Genomic DNA, 19,364 nt, shown 5'->3' with positions numbered 1-19,364 from the left:
AGACTATAGGAGGACAGCATACTGCTGACACCTACTCACAAGTATTCCAGAGGAATAGGCGGGACAAAACTAGGAAGAAAATGCTCCAGTCCCCAAAGTTGATTCCGTTTATCTTAAAATAATCAAGACCTTACTCAAGTATGAATAACACCTCACTGAAGTTTCTATGTCTACTTCATACGGGGGTGCATGGGGAACATATCCCAGCAAAGCATTTTAAATACTATGGCATTATATTGAAAATGTTTACAGCAGACCAAGTCACTCTCTTACCTGAGGTATAATTGAAATTTTCTTCCGCAAGTCATGGAGTCCTAGCTCTGATGTCAAGTACTTATCAATCCAAATCCTTCCTTCGGGTTCCGCCAAGCGAAAGAGGGCTGCTATCAGAGAGCTCTTCCCAGCTCCGGTTCTTCCCACTATTCCAACCTACAGAGCAAGCCAAGCTTGTACTATTAAACCATGAGCTTTCCAGGATAAATTAATATGTCAAGCAACAGTTTTACGACATCACAGGATTTATAGTAGAACAAGCACCAAATAAAACTTCTTTATAATTAACATTTTTCTGAGAGGAAAAAACCTCCCCCCAAATCAGTTTGGATTCAGGTGACATTTGGATACCCAACAATTTCTTGGATCATATTCAAAGGTGAAAGATTTTCCCTTAATGTGTGGTGTTTTATTGTGTAAACAAGATAAAGTGGCTCCGCATATAGAGTAATGTGATTCAAGGCTGCTAATTTTTATACTAAGCCTGGTTTGCTGGGTGATGTTAGGCAAATCATTTCAGGCATGCATCTACTTCTCAACCCAAAAAAGGACTCCCATAAAGCACTTCGGGAACAATGTATGAGCAGTATTCCCAATTTAAATAAGTGAGACTGATTTTGGTTAGCATGGTTAAGGTGAAGTACTTTAAAGCAGTCAAACTCTAAAAGCCAAAACTAGCAGGATTATAAACTGTATTCGTGCTTCAGACAGCTTCAACAGAGAGGACGTAAGTATTGAAACTACAAGGCCATGTGGCCAAGCTACAATTCCTTTCCAAACAGAAGAAACAGTGAATAATAAAATCACAGTCATTCAGGCTTCTATATTTTCCCAAAGAAAAATCAGAAGCTGTATACAATGTGAAAAAATAATGCTTTCAGAAGAAAGAGGTAGAGACAATGCAAAATATGGGATTGCTAACTTTAATGACGAGGGATTAAGGCCTACAAATATTTCATATGAAACCAACACTTAGGAGAAAGTAGGCCCATTAATAAATGAGAGCAGACATAAAATTAGTGGTGATTAAATACTACTTGAACAGCAAACTTTTTTTTTTTTTTTTTAAATGTTGTCTTCAGGTAAAGGATTCTTAGAGAAACAATGTACAGTAATCAATTGTATCAGAGAAGGTAATGGGCGTAACCCTCTACACAGATCTGATCTGGCAGGATTTTTTATTTCTTGCACTCAGTTCTAATCGCTACATTTCCAGAAAGAAATCAACACACTGGAAAGAGTTCAGAGAAGTGCAATATAAAATTAATATGGGTTGGAGATACTCATTTGATGAGGAAGGATTTACGAGGATTAAACATGTACAATATAGCCTGGCGAACTGATTGGGGTGCAGAAAGGAGGAAGAAACATGAAAACCTTCATGAGTATACGTACAGACACCAGAGGGCAATTACCCACTGCCTGAGACTCAGATGTATGCAGTTATGACTGCTGGAATTAAATTAAGCACAGGACACATTACATCGAAGAACAAGGAGAAACTTTTTTCTAACAGTCAGAGACACTAAGCTCAGACAAAGCAGCAGTGCCCACATTTGATCACAAATACACGACACACTAAAAAAGTATACTGCAAGGAGCAACTTACGCTGCATAATCTAAAAGGTATTTTCTACTTCTATTTTCTGATTCAAGAGTTCCATCCAACAATTCATTATTGTACCATTGTACATAAACTAATTAACATTTATACAGTGCTTATTATTAAAGATACAGCCTAATCTAAGCAAATCTGTTACAAAAAATGATAAAACGTCTAGTATTCTAAATTATATCAGTGAAACAAAGGAAAAATATTTCTGAACAGTTATACTACAGCTCAGAAAGAAAATGCTGAATGGAGAACACAGACACGCAGAGTTGTGAAAACAAAAGTTCAATTGTTTCTCTGTAAATGTCAGTGATATAAAGTATTGTATTAAGGATATAAAGAAAAAAACATAAAAAAATACATTGATACTTAAAATAAAAATGCAGCTGCTCTGCATATTGTCAAAATCCCACTTTCAGTTTGGCATCAAATGAAAGGACTACGCTCTTCAGTATTTAGAGGAATCTATTTGTATTTTTGGTCCAATTGACTACAGGCTGCTGAAAATTTACATGAATTTGAAACAGCTCTCGGCATACACATTTATTTATTTTTTTTTAATACATTGTATTCTTCAGAGGCCCGTGTTCATAGCCAGTGCAAATACAGCGAAGGTCTGCAAATGCAAGTCCCAGCCACCTAACAGGAATCACATGGCCCAATGTAAGCCATGTGCGTACGCAGGAGTACACCTGCTATGCTGGGCTCATCATTACTCAAGCGTCACTTGTACTTCAAAGTCGAGCTGCACAAAAAATGAGAGCGAGATTTACAGCACGTCAACTACTCCACTGAAACTGCCCGTGTCTTTGTTATCCCTCGGGCAACCTCCCTTTCGTGCTACGCCGTGAGAGTATTTACGCGAACAGCTGCCACGCCGTAAATCTAGACCCTCGCCCTCCTAACTTTTTCATGTAGCCATCCCCTCAGATTTAGGATCTGTCAGGACAAGGTGCATTTAACAACGTATTCGTCAATAAGCATTCGTAAGCACCCCAAAACAAAGATAGTGGTGTTTAAAACCCAAGGCTGCACACGCTAACCTCCTCCTGCTGCAGCTACAGTAGCTGAAGAGGTTAATCGCTCACAGCGAGCTGCTGGCAGAGCTCCTTCCCGACGCGAGCACTCCGTGGTCTGTCTGGCAGACTAGGCTACGTTAGCAAAGGTGATTAAAACGGAGGGTCCTTCCTAGCCTGCTTTGACTGTAGGGAAATACTGAACGCTGAGACAAGCAGATCACAAGAGAACCTAACCCGCCAGTGACCTGCTAGTAATCATGTCCTCCATTCTCACTGTACCTACACCTTCCCAAACTGGGTGTTGGGGTGGCTACAAGAAAAACACAAGCACGGCAGAACTTTAAGCTCATTCATCCTGCCAGTGGTACTGCACCCACCAGAAGTCTGTATGAGCCAGGGCTCTGAACAGGCATAAGAGCTCTCACTGACAGCCACATGGGCAGAATCCCTAGCGGATCTGGAAACCTGGTTCTGAAGAGACGCTTCTCCATAATTAAAACCAATATAAGGAGCACAGATGCTTGGGAGATTTATTTCACACAGTGGCAGTCTACTGCAGTATTGTGCAAAACATCACAGAAAACAAACACGAAGTTCTTGGCAATAGTTTCAAGCTGGGCAAATTCACTTCAGGATGACAAAACCACAGCATAACCACTCAGCAAAAATAAATACCCCCAGTCATCCCTCCCCCTCCTGCTCCCACCAAGGATTGAGTCATACATTGCTAGTATCTCTTGCTTCCGTTTTTTATTTTATTTTATTTCTGTCTCTCACTAAGAAATGTAAATCATCTTGTCTGCTATTACACTGGAGTGAGATATAACAGCTAGAGAGATGGCCCATAGGCAAGAAAAGTAGAGAGTAGATAAACATCCCTTTTGCTCTTCTTCTTAAACATCATTTTTAACTCACCCATACCTAATTCCATGAGATCATCTCCATGCAGCAAAGTTGGGTTGAATTCTTGTAACACGCATGTTATTAAAAAGGTCCACTTGAGGAACGAAACAGGTTTGGGACTGAATGGAAAAGCATGTTACAAATGAGGCCATGGCAATGACTGTAGAGAGTTGAACCAGCCTCCTAGGGAAGATATCCTAATCAAAAAAGTACATGTGCATTTGAAATGTAGCAAAGCACGAATTAACACTGCAGGGCTCTAATTTAATTTTGTCTGTGGGGGAGACCTTCCCTGCAGCACTCTTTCAATTGGGATAGTGTCAAAATTGGGGAAGAAGAGTCAAATTTGCAGAGGAGGAAGAGTTTTATTTCTACGTTTCTTTTGGCTACCAATCTAATTAACAGCAACAGTTAATTGGATTGGTAGCCGAAAGGAACTGAAATAAAATTCCCAATTCTAAAGTTATTCAACTGATTTGTGTTTCTTTTTTCTCTCTTCCATTCAGGGCTCTGTGCAAGAACGTGTACATTCCTTGTTTTCAATTGTCTCTGCTCACCTTGTCTGTTGACATCCTTCGTTCCATTTATGTTCCCTCTATTGAATCCCCAATTTCCTAATGCAGCTCCATTTGCTTTGGATTTGAACAAACATTTTGGGCTTAGTTGGTATTTTGAATGTCTGCCACTTTCTGATGAAACCCAAATTTTATCAGAAAATTATCAAACATGTTTAATCCTTTGTTTTGACAGACAGAAATGTCACGTTCCCAGATGCATTTACGCTACATTTGCAGGACACAAACAGGCTCCAAATTTTGTTATTAAATACAACTAAGGCTTATATTTTAAAAGAACACTTACTAATTTCCTAACATCCATATATCTTATAATGTATTTTTATCACACAGCTTCTTGCCAACTTATCATTTTTGCTTAATTTCTGTGAATGGCCTAAGACAGCTATATACATACCTTTTCTTTTGGTTTAATTAAAACAGACAAATGTCTTAACACCAAAGGTCCATCTAGACTGTAAGTGAAGTTAACATTTTCAAATGCTATCATTCCTTGGCTTGGCCATTCAGGTGGTGGATGCTTGTTGGTCTCCCAAGGAGCTTCTTTTTCAAGTTCTGTGTATTCCATTACTCTTTCTACTGATATCATCTAAGGGCAGGAAAGACGACATATATACACAAATTTCAGCTTATTGCAAATATTGCACGCATATATATAGGTGTGCATGTATTTTTACTGTAAAGATTCAATGCAAATTTTTCCAGTTTTTCTTTTAAGCACAGATAAGAGTATTTGTTACCATCCTATGCTTACTTTATACAACTGAAAAAGTAGAAATGCATCTCATGTCCTACTACAGACCCAAATCTATCATGATACATAAATCCATACATAAGCATTCATTTCTAATCAGTGGGATTAATTACAAATCTAAGTATGTGCATAAGTATTAAGAAATTTAAGCTATGAGAGTTGTCTGTCAGTCTTGGCTAAGATAACACCATTTCATTGTGTGTTGGGAAGACAAAGCTAGAAATGAAACTGCCATATGAGCTACAGGCAGACGTACGACAACTACTAGCATCGAGTTACTGGCTTCATCATCCCTTTTTTTTGTCCTCATCATCACCGCTCTGCTCACCCCCAGCAAATCTTTTAAATATGTTTGTCACAAGCAACTCCACGATCCAAGATAGCTGTCACCATATTATTAGTGACTTCTATGCAATAAAACTTGTTTTCCTATGTATTTTATGCCAGATATGAAAGAAACTGCAATATTTGCTGATGGCTCTAATCTTACGGGAAGGAGGCGAAAAAGAAGTTGAGCTATCTAGACACTTTTTTCCCCTTGGGCAAAAATATCTGCTTAGGCTCTGCTGTGCATCCTCACCCATACGTTTTCTCAATACAATTAACTGTATTAATGTTATCCACTCACAGATGGATTCTGAAAAAAAAAAAACAATCATAGAGATATCCAGTAGGCTTATCTTGCCTGGAGTGGCTTTAAGGGCAGAAGTCACCAGGCAGCAAGTTCTCTAAGCTCATTGCCACCCACCCTTTCCACATTACAAAATAAGCTCCAGGGAAAAGCACACAAAGAAGGAAGGACAGAGTAGAACAGAGAGGAAATGTTCTTGCCTCCCCCAAATGTAGTCAGCCTTTAATAACAAGGGATTTTTGGTGGATGTCCACCTGTCAAAGAAGTTGATGCTAATCATAGCTCCACAAAATGATCAGCATTCCACAACAAAGCCAGCTTAGTGAATGGCAAGCCTTTCTCCTCCAAAGTATTTCTAAATCACAGCCTCCAAGAGAGTAACTCACTACATAGGAGTCCCACAGATTCACACTTCCAAAACTTCCCAACTGGTATGAAAAAGCTTAAAGCTTTCTTCCTGTTTCTCACCAAAGTCTGTCACCCCTAGTTTATTCATGTTTGAAACATGCTCTGAAGAAGCAACATGCTAGACAAAGAAATACAAATCTAACATTATTATTATCTGTTATTAAATATGGCTTTGTGGCTTCTACAAGAGGACTACATGTATTTCCTAGACAATGGTCAGCAAATCATATTTACAAGTAACTCCAGTTGTCAACAGAACACAAAAATCCCCAGGTTCATGCTCAGTAGGTTCTTTTTATAGTCTTTTTTCTTAATATATTAATTTAAGAAAGTAAATAGACAACTAGACAAACTAGAACATGCTAGTGAATACTGTAAATTGGTGGAAGGCATTTTACTTTATATATTTTGGAAAACACACAATCCTCTCAGCTGAATATAAACAAATACTTTCAAATATTTGTTAACTTACAACAAATTAAGAAGAAGATAAAGCTTTACAACAAATTCACAGGACCCTAAAAATGCCATGAGGAATATAAATCAAATTTTTAAATGCAACAACAAATAATAATAAATTAAAAATGCCAAATCTAAATGAATCATTTAAAAAAAAAAACTTACTGATAGAGAGGGATTAATTTCTTGTAATTTTAGCAAGTTGCAATGCAATTGTCTACATTGTAACTAGACAGTCTCCTTTCTGCTGTAAAGGGAGGTTATGAAGCCTCCCTTACTATGAATGGAGAGAGACAGTCACTGGGCACAATTCATCTCAACAGACATTCAAAATCAGTCAGACAAATTATACCCTAGAAGAGGCTATTTTTCTTTATGGACTGTAAGTAGTGCCTCAATCGCTTGCTAAGGTATTAATGTCCTAAGTTAATTAAGAAGAATCCCGTCCTTAAGGCCTCATGTCACAACCATGAAAGGGAACCAAGAGGTGAAAAGGAAGAAATAAACGTTACCAGGTTTTCAACTTCAGCACTTTGTCTAACACCCCACTGGAATGTTCCCATGAGGGTGATTGCATAGGATAGTGCCAAACCAACCTGCCCTGCATTCAAAGCTGTAGAACAAAGAAAAAAAGAGAATCAAATAGGTACACTGGTAATTACACAAAATCCTAGTTAACTTCACTTTCATGAGGTTACTTACACGATGGTAGCATCACAGCCAGAATTTTGTTTGGTTACACCGTACTTGCCATCTGTGCAATGAGTAGCTCCAGGCAGAACAGCTACTTGCTGCATTTTTTTGGGTACATTTTGGAAATTGTCTGTATAATTCAAAAAGATAATTCCCATTCTCCTTGGCCTGGCATTTTATCTAACAACTGAGGTTCAGTCTCAAGACCATACTTACATAGCTTGTTAGGGTCATCCCTATCTGGCTGAGCATTGTAACTCTTCACTTTTTTCTAAGCAAATTCGATCAGCCCCTAAACCTAAGCAAATAATCATCGTAAAATGATTTCAAAGTAAGTTACGAACATTTACATCAACTTTGTACTCTTGTAAGTGATCAGAGAAAATAACAGGACAGAATATTTCTTCCCCTGTTTATATAAGCATTTACTGTGTTCAGCGGGTCTGCTCTCCCAAAATAAATGAATTCTGTCTGCCCCAATATTAAGCATGACTGTCCTCTGACTTACTTGAACTTTATCCTAGCATAGCTCTATTGACTTCAAGAGAACTACTCCTTATCCAGAGGCAAGGAAAGATTCAGGACTTTTGTTTTGACTTGTTTTTTTGTATTCTAATAACATCAAACCTAGCTCAAAATTTTCCGTGTTGAGCAGCACAGAGTGTTCAAATTTTAAAACACTCATACATACACAGAACTTTTCCAAAGGAAAAAGAAAAGAAACAAAACCAGCAAATTAGCACTAATTTTCATGTCCAAGATAATTACTTCTTCCTTCATATTTTAGATGACTATCTTATTCTAGTACATCTAACCCAATTACATCCTGGATGATGCATACACTAATGACAGTTCATGAGTGACAGTGAACATAAAATGTATTATTACAAGGCGATTTTCTTTCTGGAACTGGCCTATCCTGTTGATCCAAGATATTAGAAGAGTATCCCTAGGAATTTTAGCTTGCCTTTTGTCTATTGTGCCATGCGTAGAAAGGAAAAAAGTTGTTAAGAAGCAGCTCTGTGGGTGTTTCAGTATGAAAAAAATCAAAGCCCTGTAGGCCCAAAAAAGAAAGGCAAAGGTGGGGAAAAAGAAGAAGATTTATTTGTTGTTATTGCTCTGAAAGCCAGAATCTCAAAAGTGAAGACTACGGATCTGCAAGTTTGTTTGCACATTTGGGGATGATGGTAGATGCATGTCTAAGCCCAGAAGATGTCTGAACTGCCTCCAGTATTTGCAGGAAAGCAGATACAGCCCCAATGCCCTAGACTGAGGAAGAGATCACGATCTAGAAAGAAACATTTAACTTAATTACCGTCCTTAAACAATTAGAAACAGCAAACTATGAAAAAGAATTAGACATTACTATACATGGTAATTACTGGGTGAACTTTTTCTAACATCTGTACTTACTCTTGGTGAGAAGCAGGGAACCAAAAGCAACCACTATAACAAAAATGGCACAGATGGCATCCAGACGCACAGCAAACCACCTCGAGGTCGTCAAAAATAGAAACCAGGCCTCTAAAGTGTATTTTACAAAGACATAAGAACAGTGGATTATTAGAAAACTAAGCTGCATAATTATTATTAAATTAATTCATGTTAATATTGTAAGTTGTTAAAAAACCACCCATTGCCATCTTCAAGTGCACGTCTGTATGGACTGATGACAATGATCAGAACATTGTCCAGTTTTCCTGAAATGGTCTAACCTGTTTTTCACACTAATAGCAACCACAATAGCAACCACAGCTAGTATAACATACAGTAATAGCAAGAAAAAGAAAACCAGTCAAGGCCTGAAGCATGGTCCATTTATTTAAAATGGAAGCCTTTTTTTAACTCTAGTGGACTCGGGAGTCTTATACAAAAAGCAGAAGTACAATTACATTTGCTCTAGCTGAACTACAGTCTACAGGCTTTTAGCTAGAACATATCACAACACAACTGACACAGCCAAGTCTTTAGAAGGCAGCTGCAGCTGGTTGAGATCCCATAAGAGCTACTCAATACAGCCAGTGGAGCTACAGAGCTATTCAATTGACTAAACACACATATCTACTTCGGGGAAGCTCACAGGTGGACACCTACACTGGGCACTCACATCCAGGTGGCCACAATTTGGTGCTAAATTCCATCCCAGATAGATATGCTACAGTACGAGATACAGGAGACAGCAGGAAAAGACATTGCAATACAGAAGGCAAAGTGTTTGAATTCAGGGCCAAAACCAGAAATCAAATAGCCATAACGAAGTATGGCATTATTTATTGCTTAGGCTGCAGTCAGATGAATTGTTCCAGCTACTACCAAGTCACAGCAGAAGGTTACCATTCCAACCCTTTCTGCATTGCTTGTCATTACTCCATGCTAAAGATCAGTGCTGTTTCAACTGTTTCAATGTTCCTTAGCTCAGTGCTGGGAAAGATTCAAACCAAAAAAATCCTCCCTCTTGAAAAAAAAAAAGGGAGGAGCTAAGTCTGGTTTTAAGCCAGATCATTTTGAATAGCCAGATTACAGAGTGATCAAATCGACAATTCAACCAACAGAACCCCGTGTAACTTCTGGAGGGCAGCAGAGGGAAAGAGCAAGGATGACAAGAGGCAGCCAGGTAAGGTCCAGAGCTGGTAACCTCTTAGTCCTATTTATGTCAACTCTAACTGCATATGCCTGACCACACATTTAGCAGCCGGTTTCATTAAACAATACATTTGGTATGGTGTAATGAACAGTCGTACACCTAGGCACACAGAACGATACACGCAGAAGAGAGCGCTGCATCAAGTCACGAACCTAGTTCCAGAAATTGAATTCGCCATGATAATTCAGGTACCTCTCTGAAACCCAGGAGCTGAGTATCTCTGGAAACAGCCTATGGCAGCTTCCTGGTAACACGAAAGGTCATTTTTGGTGCAATCGTGTACTTGTAAAACCAGGAAATGGGACACTTGGGTTGTAGATTTTTCAGCTCCAAGGTTTTGCTCCATTGACCTTGTTGTCCAGGAAGGTGCACTAAACTGCCAGCTTGAGATGGGTCATTCTGCAACCTCCCTATGTAACCAGGGTCACTGTGCATGCAGGAAGGAATATGGCAATCATGGGGACTAACAGACTCATTATGATGTAACTTCTGATGACTAACGAGCTTGCTTATAGCGATGTTGCACTGGCAGCAAGGAAACTTAGGTTTGGTCAAACCTCAGCATGCCTTTTAGATGTTTTTTTTATCTAAAGATTATTTAATATCAAATTCATAGGCATCCCTGAAAGAGGGTCTGAAGCCAGTGTCCTGTTTCCCAGGCTCAGCCCTAAGTAGAGAGGAGGACACCACTCCAGCCAAAAGCATTAAACAAAACCATTGCTGGCTGGGAGAGCCTTCTGTGATGCAGGAAAGAATTTAAAACTCTTTGGGAGACTAAAGAACCCAGGACTCCAACTTTGTGAGCTAGTGTGAAAGGTATCCTCTTCTATCAGGCATTGCTTGTACACATTTTGTATCAAAGCATCACTTAGGGTGGAAGCAACCTCAGGAGATCTCTAGTTCAACCTCCTGCTCAAAGCAGGGTCAGCTCTGAAGTCAGGCCATGTTGCTCCACGCTTTATGCAGTTCGAGTTCTGAAAATCGACATGGATGGAACCTGCACAATGTCTCTGGGCAACCCGTTCCTCTGCTTGACTGTCCTCATGGTGGAAAAGTTTTTCCTTGTATCCAGGTTAATCCTTTCTTGTTACAACTTACATGCATTTTCTTGCTCCTCCCACCATGTACCACTGTGAAGAGCGTGACTATCTTTTTGGTAACATCCTTGCAGGTAGTGGAAGGCAGCTATTAAATCCTCTGTAAGCCTTCTCTTCTGCAAGTTGAACAAGCCCAGTTTCCTCAGCCTCTCCTCACAGGCAGATCTCTCCTGTTAGTCCCCTGACCATCTCAGCGGCCCCTCCACTGAACTCACTCCAGTTTAATGTTAGAGTGTGTCCTGTATCTGAGGGTCCAAAACTGGATGCAGTATTCCAGATGTGGGCTAACAAGTGCTGAGGGGGATAATCACTTCCCTCCTTCCACTGGTTGTGCTCCTGTTAATACAGCCCAGATGTTGTTGGCCGCCTTTGCTGCCTAGGCACACTGCTGGCTCATATTCCCTCCGAGGACCAAAAACCACACACACACACACGAGGAAAGACACCAAGATGAAGCGTGTAGGTACACAAAAAAGTGTAACTATAAGCACTGAAGCTTGATCTCAAAAGCAGGTTCCTGAACTGCCCAGATGGGGTGTTACTGACAGTTTTGTTAGAGATGCACAAAATCAACTGGAAAATAGTGTGTTTATGTTCCTTAGATCTGACCTGAAAATACAAGAAAATATTTCTTTTAAAGGTCAAGGTCCTCCTTGTACAGTGAAACTTTTATATGCAGTTTATCGACTAAAGGTGTATTTTAATACAAAGCTTAAAAAAAAACCTTCGTGTTCCCTCACTATCAGCTACAGTAAAATTGATTTGGTCAAATAACTACTGACTTGAAAATATTAAGAAATTGGGAATTCAAAGCTAGAGGTGCCTCCCTGGAAGATATGTTTCCCCAGTCACAAGTTACTGGGCTCAACATGAAGGTCAGTGTGCATGATTCTACAGCCTGTGATAAACTGTACTTCAGAAAAGATCAACTGGTCTGGTCTGAAACCTTAGAAGCCTATAAATTACAAAAAAGCCATACAATATACTTGTATATGTTATGACAGAGGAAATTCAAGATCTTACCTAACAAACACAAAATTGCAAACTTGTATTATGCTGCATCTTGAAAAACATTGTAATAGAGAACATTTAATTGACAGAAGGTAAAGAATCACAGCACAAACCTGGATTATATTACTTATGCTGGCGGAATACTAATATTTTACACCTTCTGGTCATGTTAATACCATATATTAGATTTGAGCCCTGGAAGCTGCTCAAAGTCAAAAAGAAGTGAGATTTATGGAACTTTTCCAAGGTGATTTATATTAACCATGTCTGTCCACTCCTAGCACACTACTTAAAATTAAATGCTTCATAATATAGCTTGTTTCCTCCTCCTCTCTCTTTCTCTTTTTAAACATGGAATCCAGAAAAATGTCAAAAATGATTCTTTAAATATTCTTATCAAGCGTACTTTAAAATGTTTATCTTAGACATTGTTAAAACATACATGTGGGTATCTCAAATTACATTACAGCCCAAAGTAAACTCTCAAAATCTAGACAGATAATAACATTTTTGTTCTAATAGAGAAATTTTACCCTAAAGAGACAAATGCACAGCTCATACTGATTTTAATGTACATTATATACATGTCGCTGAGGGCATAAGATATTTCCCTCCTACAGAGTAAAGTATTTGATTTTTCACATCAATTCATCACAAACCTGAGTGGAGGTCTTGGTGTGCATCAAATAATTTTTGAAATCTTTCCTCTGCTTTCAAAGCCCGAATAGTCCAAAGTCCCTGGAGGGATGACGACAAGTGGGAGAACACTGGACTTCGAGCTACAAAGGGAAATGAGAGTAACTTAGCAATAGCTGAAGGACAACATTTAATTCTTTTTGTACCACACTAATCTTTAATCCTACTACTTTATATTTAACCATACAAGTTACTGTACCGCATCCTTTTAGAATAAATATGCAGTATCTTTAACCAAAGTCCTCTTACTCAATTAGAATCAGTCAGACAGCCGGGCAGATTAATTTATACAAAAATGTCTTAGGTTTTTAACAATAGTTGTCACTGAAGAAATTCTTTGAGTTTTATTAATGACATGAGGCACCCATGTTCGTTATTCATAATGCTTAACTTTCATACCATAGTCAAGCTGAAGTCAGGCACAAAAGTCAGATTAGGTCAGAAACTCCATTAGTATGTGCATGCAAGGTCCCAAAGACCAGCAACTTAGCACGTTCTTAACTAGCTTTACTTACAGATAGTTAAACTGACATACCTGAGGTTTATCATTGCACAAAGCAGGAGTTAAGCATGTAATTCACTACTTGAGAACCAAGGCAATAAGGAAGTTATTTGCATAGCAAAAGAAAAAAAAACTTTGATGGATTGTCTATAAAATACTAGTATTTCACATAATAATAAGCAGGGTTCAAACTAACATTAAGTCCCGCCAAACTACATACTTGTGGATTCTAGACGTTTAATATCTCTTGAAGTGTCTAAGAAATATCGTCGAAGGAAAATGAAAAGAATAAATAGTGGAATTAAGGGGATGAGTATCCAAGGAATCACTGCCACAGCCACAGCCACCACACCAAAAATCTGTAGGAGAGTCTGCAACACAATAGAAACAAAATAAAACACTCTTTGCCAGAAGAATTTAATTTAGGACAAGTATAAAACTATTTAACACTATTGAAACACTTAAATATTTAAACATAACTACCAAATTTAAGAGCGGATGCACTGTATAACATATGAGCGACATCTATTTTTAAGCAACTTGAAGAATTTACAGTAATACCTAATTTGACTAATTGTGCAGTTTATGGTTTTCTTCTGCATTACTTGGTCGAAATGTCTTTACAAAACTGCTTGACAGAACATTATTGTCTTTGTGGACTATTCTGTGACTGCTGTAACAAAGTAATAGATGGTTAATGAAACAGACAACTAATCTTTAATGGACCCCAACTATCTAGTGAATCAGGGATATGGTTTTTTTCAATCCAGGTAAAAAGAAACTGTTGAAAGACTGACTTTCAGTTGAAAGGCTTGACAGTTGGAAGAGCTACTTTCTGCAGAGGCTCGTAACTTTTTCCTAAAAACAGCTTTGTCCTATTTAGAAAGAAAACCCAGTATCAGAGAAAGTGAGCTTTCTCTTCCCAAAGGGTTGCATTGGGAAATGTTACAAATAAGAAGAAATTGTTAAACCCTGCAAGAAGTGTCATAAGAAGCTAGTTTTACCAGGTTTACTTCAGAGTATGAGATGAACAGCGCGGCTAAACCTGAATTTACTCTTAGAAAACTAGTCATAATGTGGAATGAAGCTTTGTTGCTTAGGTCAGTGGATCCTGGCCCAGCTTTCTGAATTAAGTCTCCCATTTCCTGCAGACCACTTCACATCAAACTTTCGGTTTGAACACACTATGAAAAGCGTTATCTGCACACAAATTTATTTCAGAACACCAGCTGGGTGTGCATGTATGTATGGCTGGAGTCCTGGCATACTGAAGTCAAGGTGTGCCCATCTGCTCCTTAAAAAAAGGGGGGGGGGGGGGGGGGGGGAACCCATAAAAAAAGAAACCCACCCTGTGCAAAACCCAGACAACTGAAATTCTAGCTCGACACTAAATTCCTGTATTATTTTCATTAACAAATTCCTTGGAAATGACAATATTTTCTAAAAAGTCTCCATTTTATGGACTGTAGAGGAGCCACCTTCATCACCACATATGACACACAAGTAGATTCCAGATTAATTTTGTGGCTGCCTGATTTTTGGATGCCAAAAATGCATTAGTGACCATTGGGTCCCGAGAATGCATGTCTTACAGCAAAAAGGGCTCCATCCCTTTATCTGTGCTTCGACTTGGAAAAGTTAAGCAACACGTAAGCTAAGGTCGGATACCAGAGAGCTACCTGGATTTTCAAACTTTGAATGGAAATGCCTATGAAACACTACTGCACTTACTCTTAAGTTGTCCCCAGCTCCGCTCTAAAGCCAAAATACAGCACAACCTTTTCCCCTACATATGTTTTTTTCTCGAGGCTTCTCTGACTTTACCCTAATTTCACCTGACAAACCCCCACACCTTACGCATTATGACTGCATGAGTCAGCACAATTTAGTCTTCAGCTCTAGGCGTGATCTTAGCTCATGATGGAAGACTTATCAGTGGGACAGCCTTGCATGTCATAGATCGTGAAAGCACATTATAGGGTCTTATAAATCTATTAAGGAAAATAGCTATAGGGTAGGTATAGGGTAGGAGCTCTAAGGGAAGCTGCATTACCACTACACTGCTCATCTGTGGGTTAAGGTGTTGATGGCATCATGTTGTTTGACCTTCTAGATACATACAGTAGATTGCAAACATTTTACCTAGATTTCATCACAAGGAGGTAAGGTGGCAGCGAGGGTGCACAGTATTTCACTTGGATCAATTACGCACACGGTTATGTCAGCAAAAAAGCAAAACAAAGCACCCTGACTCCTCACCAGCACTGCCGTCAGCCCTTCTCTACCTTCTACTTCTCTGGCATTCTTTAAAACCCCGTAAGCATATTTCGTTTTTATCGTAGGATGAGGAGAAAGGAAATCAAGATTCCTGACCTCCTTCAAATTTTCTCCTGTCTAGATCGCTGTTTTCCCTAGTACTGCTCATTGTCTCTGCCAAGCCTGTCAGCCATCCACACGCTAGCTAATTTCTAAAGGCTCCCTCACGTCCATCGTCACTGGCAAATTTGGCCAAATTGGAGATTGAAGTCCTTTCCTTCCTTCTGACAACTCACTCCCAGATCTGCTTTATACGCCGGCTGCCTTCCCCTTCTCCCTCCATCACCTGCTAGACAGTCACAAAAAGCAGTTTCTGAAGTACTTCTGTCTCCTCACCATCAGCTGCAAACCTGAAGTGAAGCGTTGAGGAAAGCTGCTTCAAGGAAAAGAATTCCGAGGAAAATAAACGCTTCTTAATCAAAAATAAAAAAGCCAAACTGAATTTTTAGTGATGATAATCTACAATATGTTGCAAAGTGCCAGTGGGGGTGGGAGTGGGAGTAGAACTATTAGGATCCAGCTCATGTAAACAAAGCCTTGCTACGGCAAAAATACAGGGAAGGAAAAGATGGTTAGGATGACTAAAGTAAAAATCTGACACCGCCTTTGGAAGGAATTTTAGATGAGCCTGCACCACCTTATCATTATAAAAATTTATGATAGGGTGGATCAGTCATGTGTGTTGTGTTTTTGGAAAACCAAACTTGCATATAAATTAACTCTTAATGAAGTAGTCTGAAAGCCAGACACAACCATTTGCAGACTGTAATCATGTAGTTACAGCGTGAGGTAAGGCAAAGGTTCTAGCTCCCGAGTTTCACAAGAGACAACTAAGCTCTTCAGCTGGAGACTGCGCCAACTTCTAGTAGACTCACTGCGTGCAAGCTGGAGGACCCGAGATAATCAGCAGGCTGACGATAACGATAACACGAGTAGGCTGACTGCTCTCCTCTCTGGAGAAAAGCAGCGAGCTAGGTATTCAGTTTGCATAGCAAGAAATGCTCAGGACTGGGTATCTAGACCTTGTCTAGCAGAATCAGCTTACAATTGAAAATTGCATCAAAAGGCTAAGCAGGCAAGATTTCCCTACATAAAAGAAATATGGCCTATAAAACCAGCATCTTTTACTGTACTTCTTAATTTCAGCATTTAAAAGTCTTCTGTAATGACTACACAGAAAACAATAGCCAAATTCAAAAAAAAAAAAAAAGGAGCTCATTAATTACATTTTATAGCTATCTGCACAGTATTCGAAACAAGGCCACCCTACACAAAAGACAAGAGATGCACAGGCTACCGAGACTGAAAAGACCTGGACGGAAAAATCTAATTTGCTTCCAAATTGAGCCCTATTGTCCAATGTCCACCTTCAAATTTACTTCAGTTTCCCTGGTGAAAGAAGAATCTCCCACTCCGAGACTGCACATACTCTATCCCTAGAGTACAGAAAAGCACGTGCTGTTTCTATTGGGAGTCATCCTCTAGCTTGCAAGAGTCCTGAGAGACTTCCCTCATGCTTTGGTCAGTCATTCCATTCACTGTGGCTTCTTCTTCCTCAAGAAATCTCCCGTCTTACTGGAGCAAGCATCCCCTCCTATAACCCTCTGGGGAAGTGAATGCTCTGATCAGCACATTCACTTGCGAAACGTGCTTTCCCTTCATCTTCTGGTGACCTACATATTCATAATTCTTACAGGTGCTGAGAGTGATATCTTGGAGTTTCTAATCTCAAACAGGTCTTGATCTAGGAAGCACAAGGTATTTTTGTACCACAACCACACAATAGAAAAGCATTTGATGTGAGGTAAAGAAACAGTAAGAAAAAACCAAAAATCTGGAAAAACATGGGAATTACAAGCTATAAGCCATACATATATCACAAGCTATAAGCCTTTCCCTTTGTTGCAGAAACTATAGCATTTATATTATGTTAGAAATCTTACAACAAATTGCAAGCCATTTGAGGTCATTTAATAAACTTGACAGGACAAAAATGCAAAAGCAAGATTTAGAGTTCAAGATGTCTCATAAGAACGTCTACCCTTCCATATCAGTTACCCCCTGAGCTCGATATTTCATGTTTGGCTTAAGTGCTTGAAGAAGGCACCTGGCTTTCATGTAGAACCCCATTTTGAACCCCTCAGGTCTTCTGGCACTTTGCTTAAGAGTCCTTTATCTCTTTGTGAACGTACCTATAAAATACTTCTCTGTCTTCTCTCTACTGAGCTCAACAGAGTCAGATTTTTGAGGTCTTCCATTTTCTTCCGTAATTCAAAAAAGTTTTGTGGTTTTTTGGTTTTGTTTTTAAATGGACCTTACAATGTATTTCAGCAACTCTTATAAAATATAAGCATAAGAGGTATCATGCAGTTGTGCGTCTGTGTAAGTTCCTAGTGTGATTTGTGATGCCAAGTCATCCACATGGGTATGACAGCTATGATACAGGACCTACTACCATAGGAATCACACCATTCTGGACTTGTAGCTGGTGACCTGGTAGGATCTCTAATGAACGAGTGGAGCCCAAGGGATGGGATCTGAGAATCAGAAACGTGAATGTGGGAGTCTACATGTGACCTACATCATGAAACTCCTGCCCTAGTTTAGAAGTTTAGAAAGTGTTTCATCTAACCTTTAAGTGGATACCTAGTGACCCTATGGTTGAATATTTCTCTAGAGTCCACTAAGCACATTGACTAGATGCCCTCTGACTAGAGCAAAGTAAGCATCTAAAGCCCAACAAGCAGATACCTAAATTTTGATGACTGAATCTGTGGTCAAATCCCACCCAAGAACTACAGTGTTCCAGGACCAGTTTATACCAATATTTAAGCAGAAGTCAAACACACCTATCCTGCTCCTGCCCCCAACTCCCATTCCCTGGACCCCAATATTCACTCCCAAGGCTTATATTAGCTCATGGACAGTGCCATGAAGCCATACTAATTTCCTAATAGCAACGGTACATATCCTGGATTTCAAGTTTCAACCTTAAGTGCATTAACTTAGGACACTCTCAGTCAGGCTGTGCCATCTGAAGAAAAGCCAGGTCAAGAAACTACAAAACCCCACTCTGTTCGTACTTGCTTGGCATCACCCTTCCTCCTCCTCCTCCCCCCCCCCCTGACTACAATTATTTCCTCATAGGCTCTGCCAAATAACTGCATGCACAATCAATCCCTAATCCAGTTCTGACATCTTCTTTTTCCTCAAACGCCTTTTTTTTTTTTTTTAAACATGCTTTTTCAAACCAGCCTGTTTGGACTGACTGTCCTGCAGCTCTCTTAAAGCACAACTATACAGGCGGCTGGTTACATTGGCACACCAGAGGACAATCTTGCCTGGGGAGAAGACATTGCAATGAGCAGATCAGAGCGATAAACACTTCACTCAAGCCAGCTGTATCCAGAGCAGCATATTGAACCACAACGTAGATTTTTTGTGTTTTTTCTCCTTTATTACAAAAAAACCAAGAAACATTAAAATAGAAACCCTTTACCTTTGTACCATAATCCTAGTACGTAAACAGCTCTACTTCATTTTACTCCAAGTGGCCGAGTTGAGGCGTGTAATCTTGTCTTTAAACTACCTTTTTAATAAAATTTATGGGTTTTCTTTCAGAACTGGTTAAAAAAGTACATATGGCTGTTTATACTATTGCTTGCATCAAACTGTCAGGAACAGATTTGTCTTGAGAGAAAAAGCAACGAAGACTTATGAGTACAGGAGAAAAAGTGTTGCACATAACTCCAACATTTAAAAGACATCTCA

General features: G+C 39.3%; 1 protein-coding gene across 10 annotated transcripts in view; it reads right to left on the bottom strand.

Annotated features, from left to right (window-relative positions):
- Window positions 1–19,364, bottom strand: part of ABCC4 (ATP binding cassette subfamily C member 4) — a 151,243-nt gene that overhangs the window by 31,587 nt on the left and 100,292 nt on the right. For 7 of the 10 annotated variants that reach the window (XM_030036470.2, XM_030036473.2, XM_041128657.1 and 4 more), the window contains 6 exons: window positions 13,498–13,648; window positions 12,739–12,858; window positions 8,741–8,851; window positions 7,147–7,247; window positions 4,780–4,971; window positions 274–429 (listed from right to left, as the gene is read on the bottom strand). In XM_030036470.2, the coding sequence (XP_029892330.1) occupies window positions 274–429; window positions 4,780–4,971; window positions 7,147–7,247; window positions 8,741–8,851; window positions 12,739–12,858; window positions 13,498–13,648 (831 nt within the window). Of the gene's footprint in view, window positions 1–273; window positions 430–3,825; window positions 4,005–4,779; window positions 4,972–7,146; window positions 7,248–8,740; window positions 8,852–12,738; window positions 12,859–13,497; window positions 13,649–19,364 lie in introns of those variants that run through there. The other 3 variants (XR_003926537.2, XM_030036475.2, XM_030036476.2) reach the window with 3 other exon arrangements.

This window comes from Aquila chrysaetos, chromosome 14 (genome assembly GCF_900496995.4).
Source record: "Aquila chrysaetos chrysaetos chromosome 14, bAquChr1.4, whole genome shotgun sequence".
NCBI classification, from domain to species: Eukaryota; Metazoa; Chordata; class Aves; order Accipitriformes; family Accipitridae; genus Aquila; species Aquila chrysaetos.
This window is presented reverse-complemented; position numbering and strand designations above follow the sequence as displayed.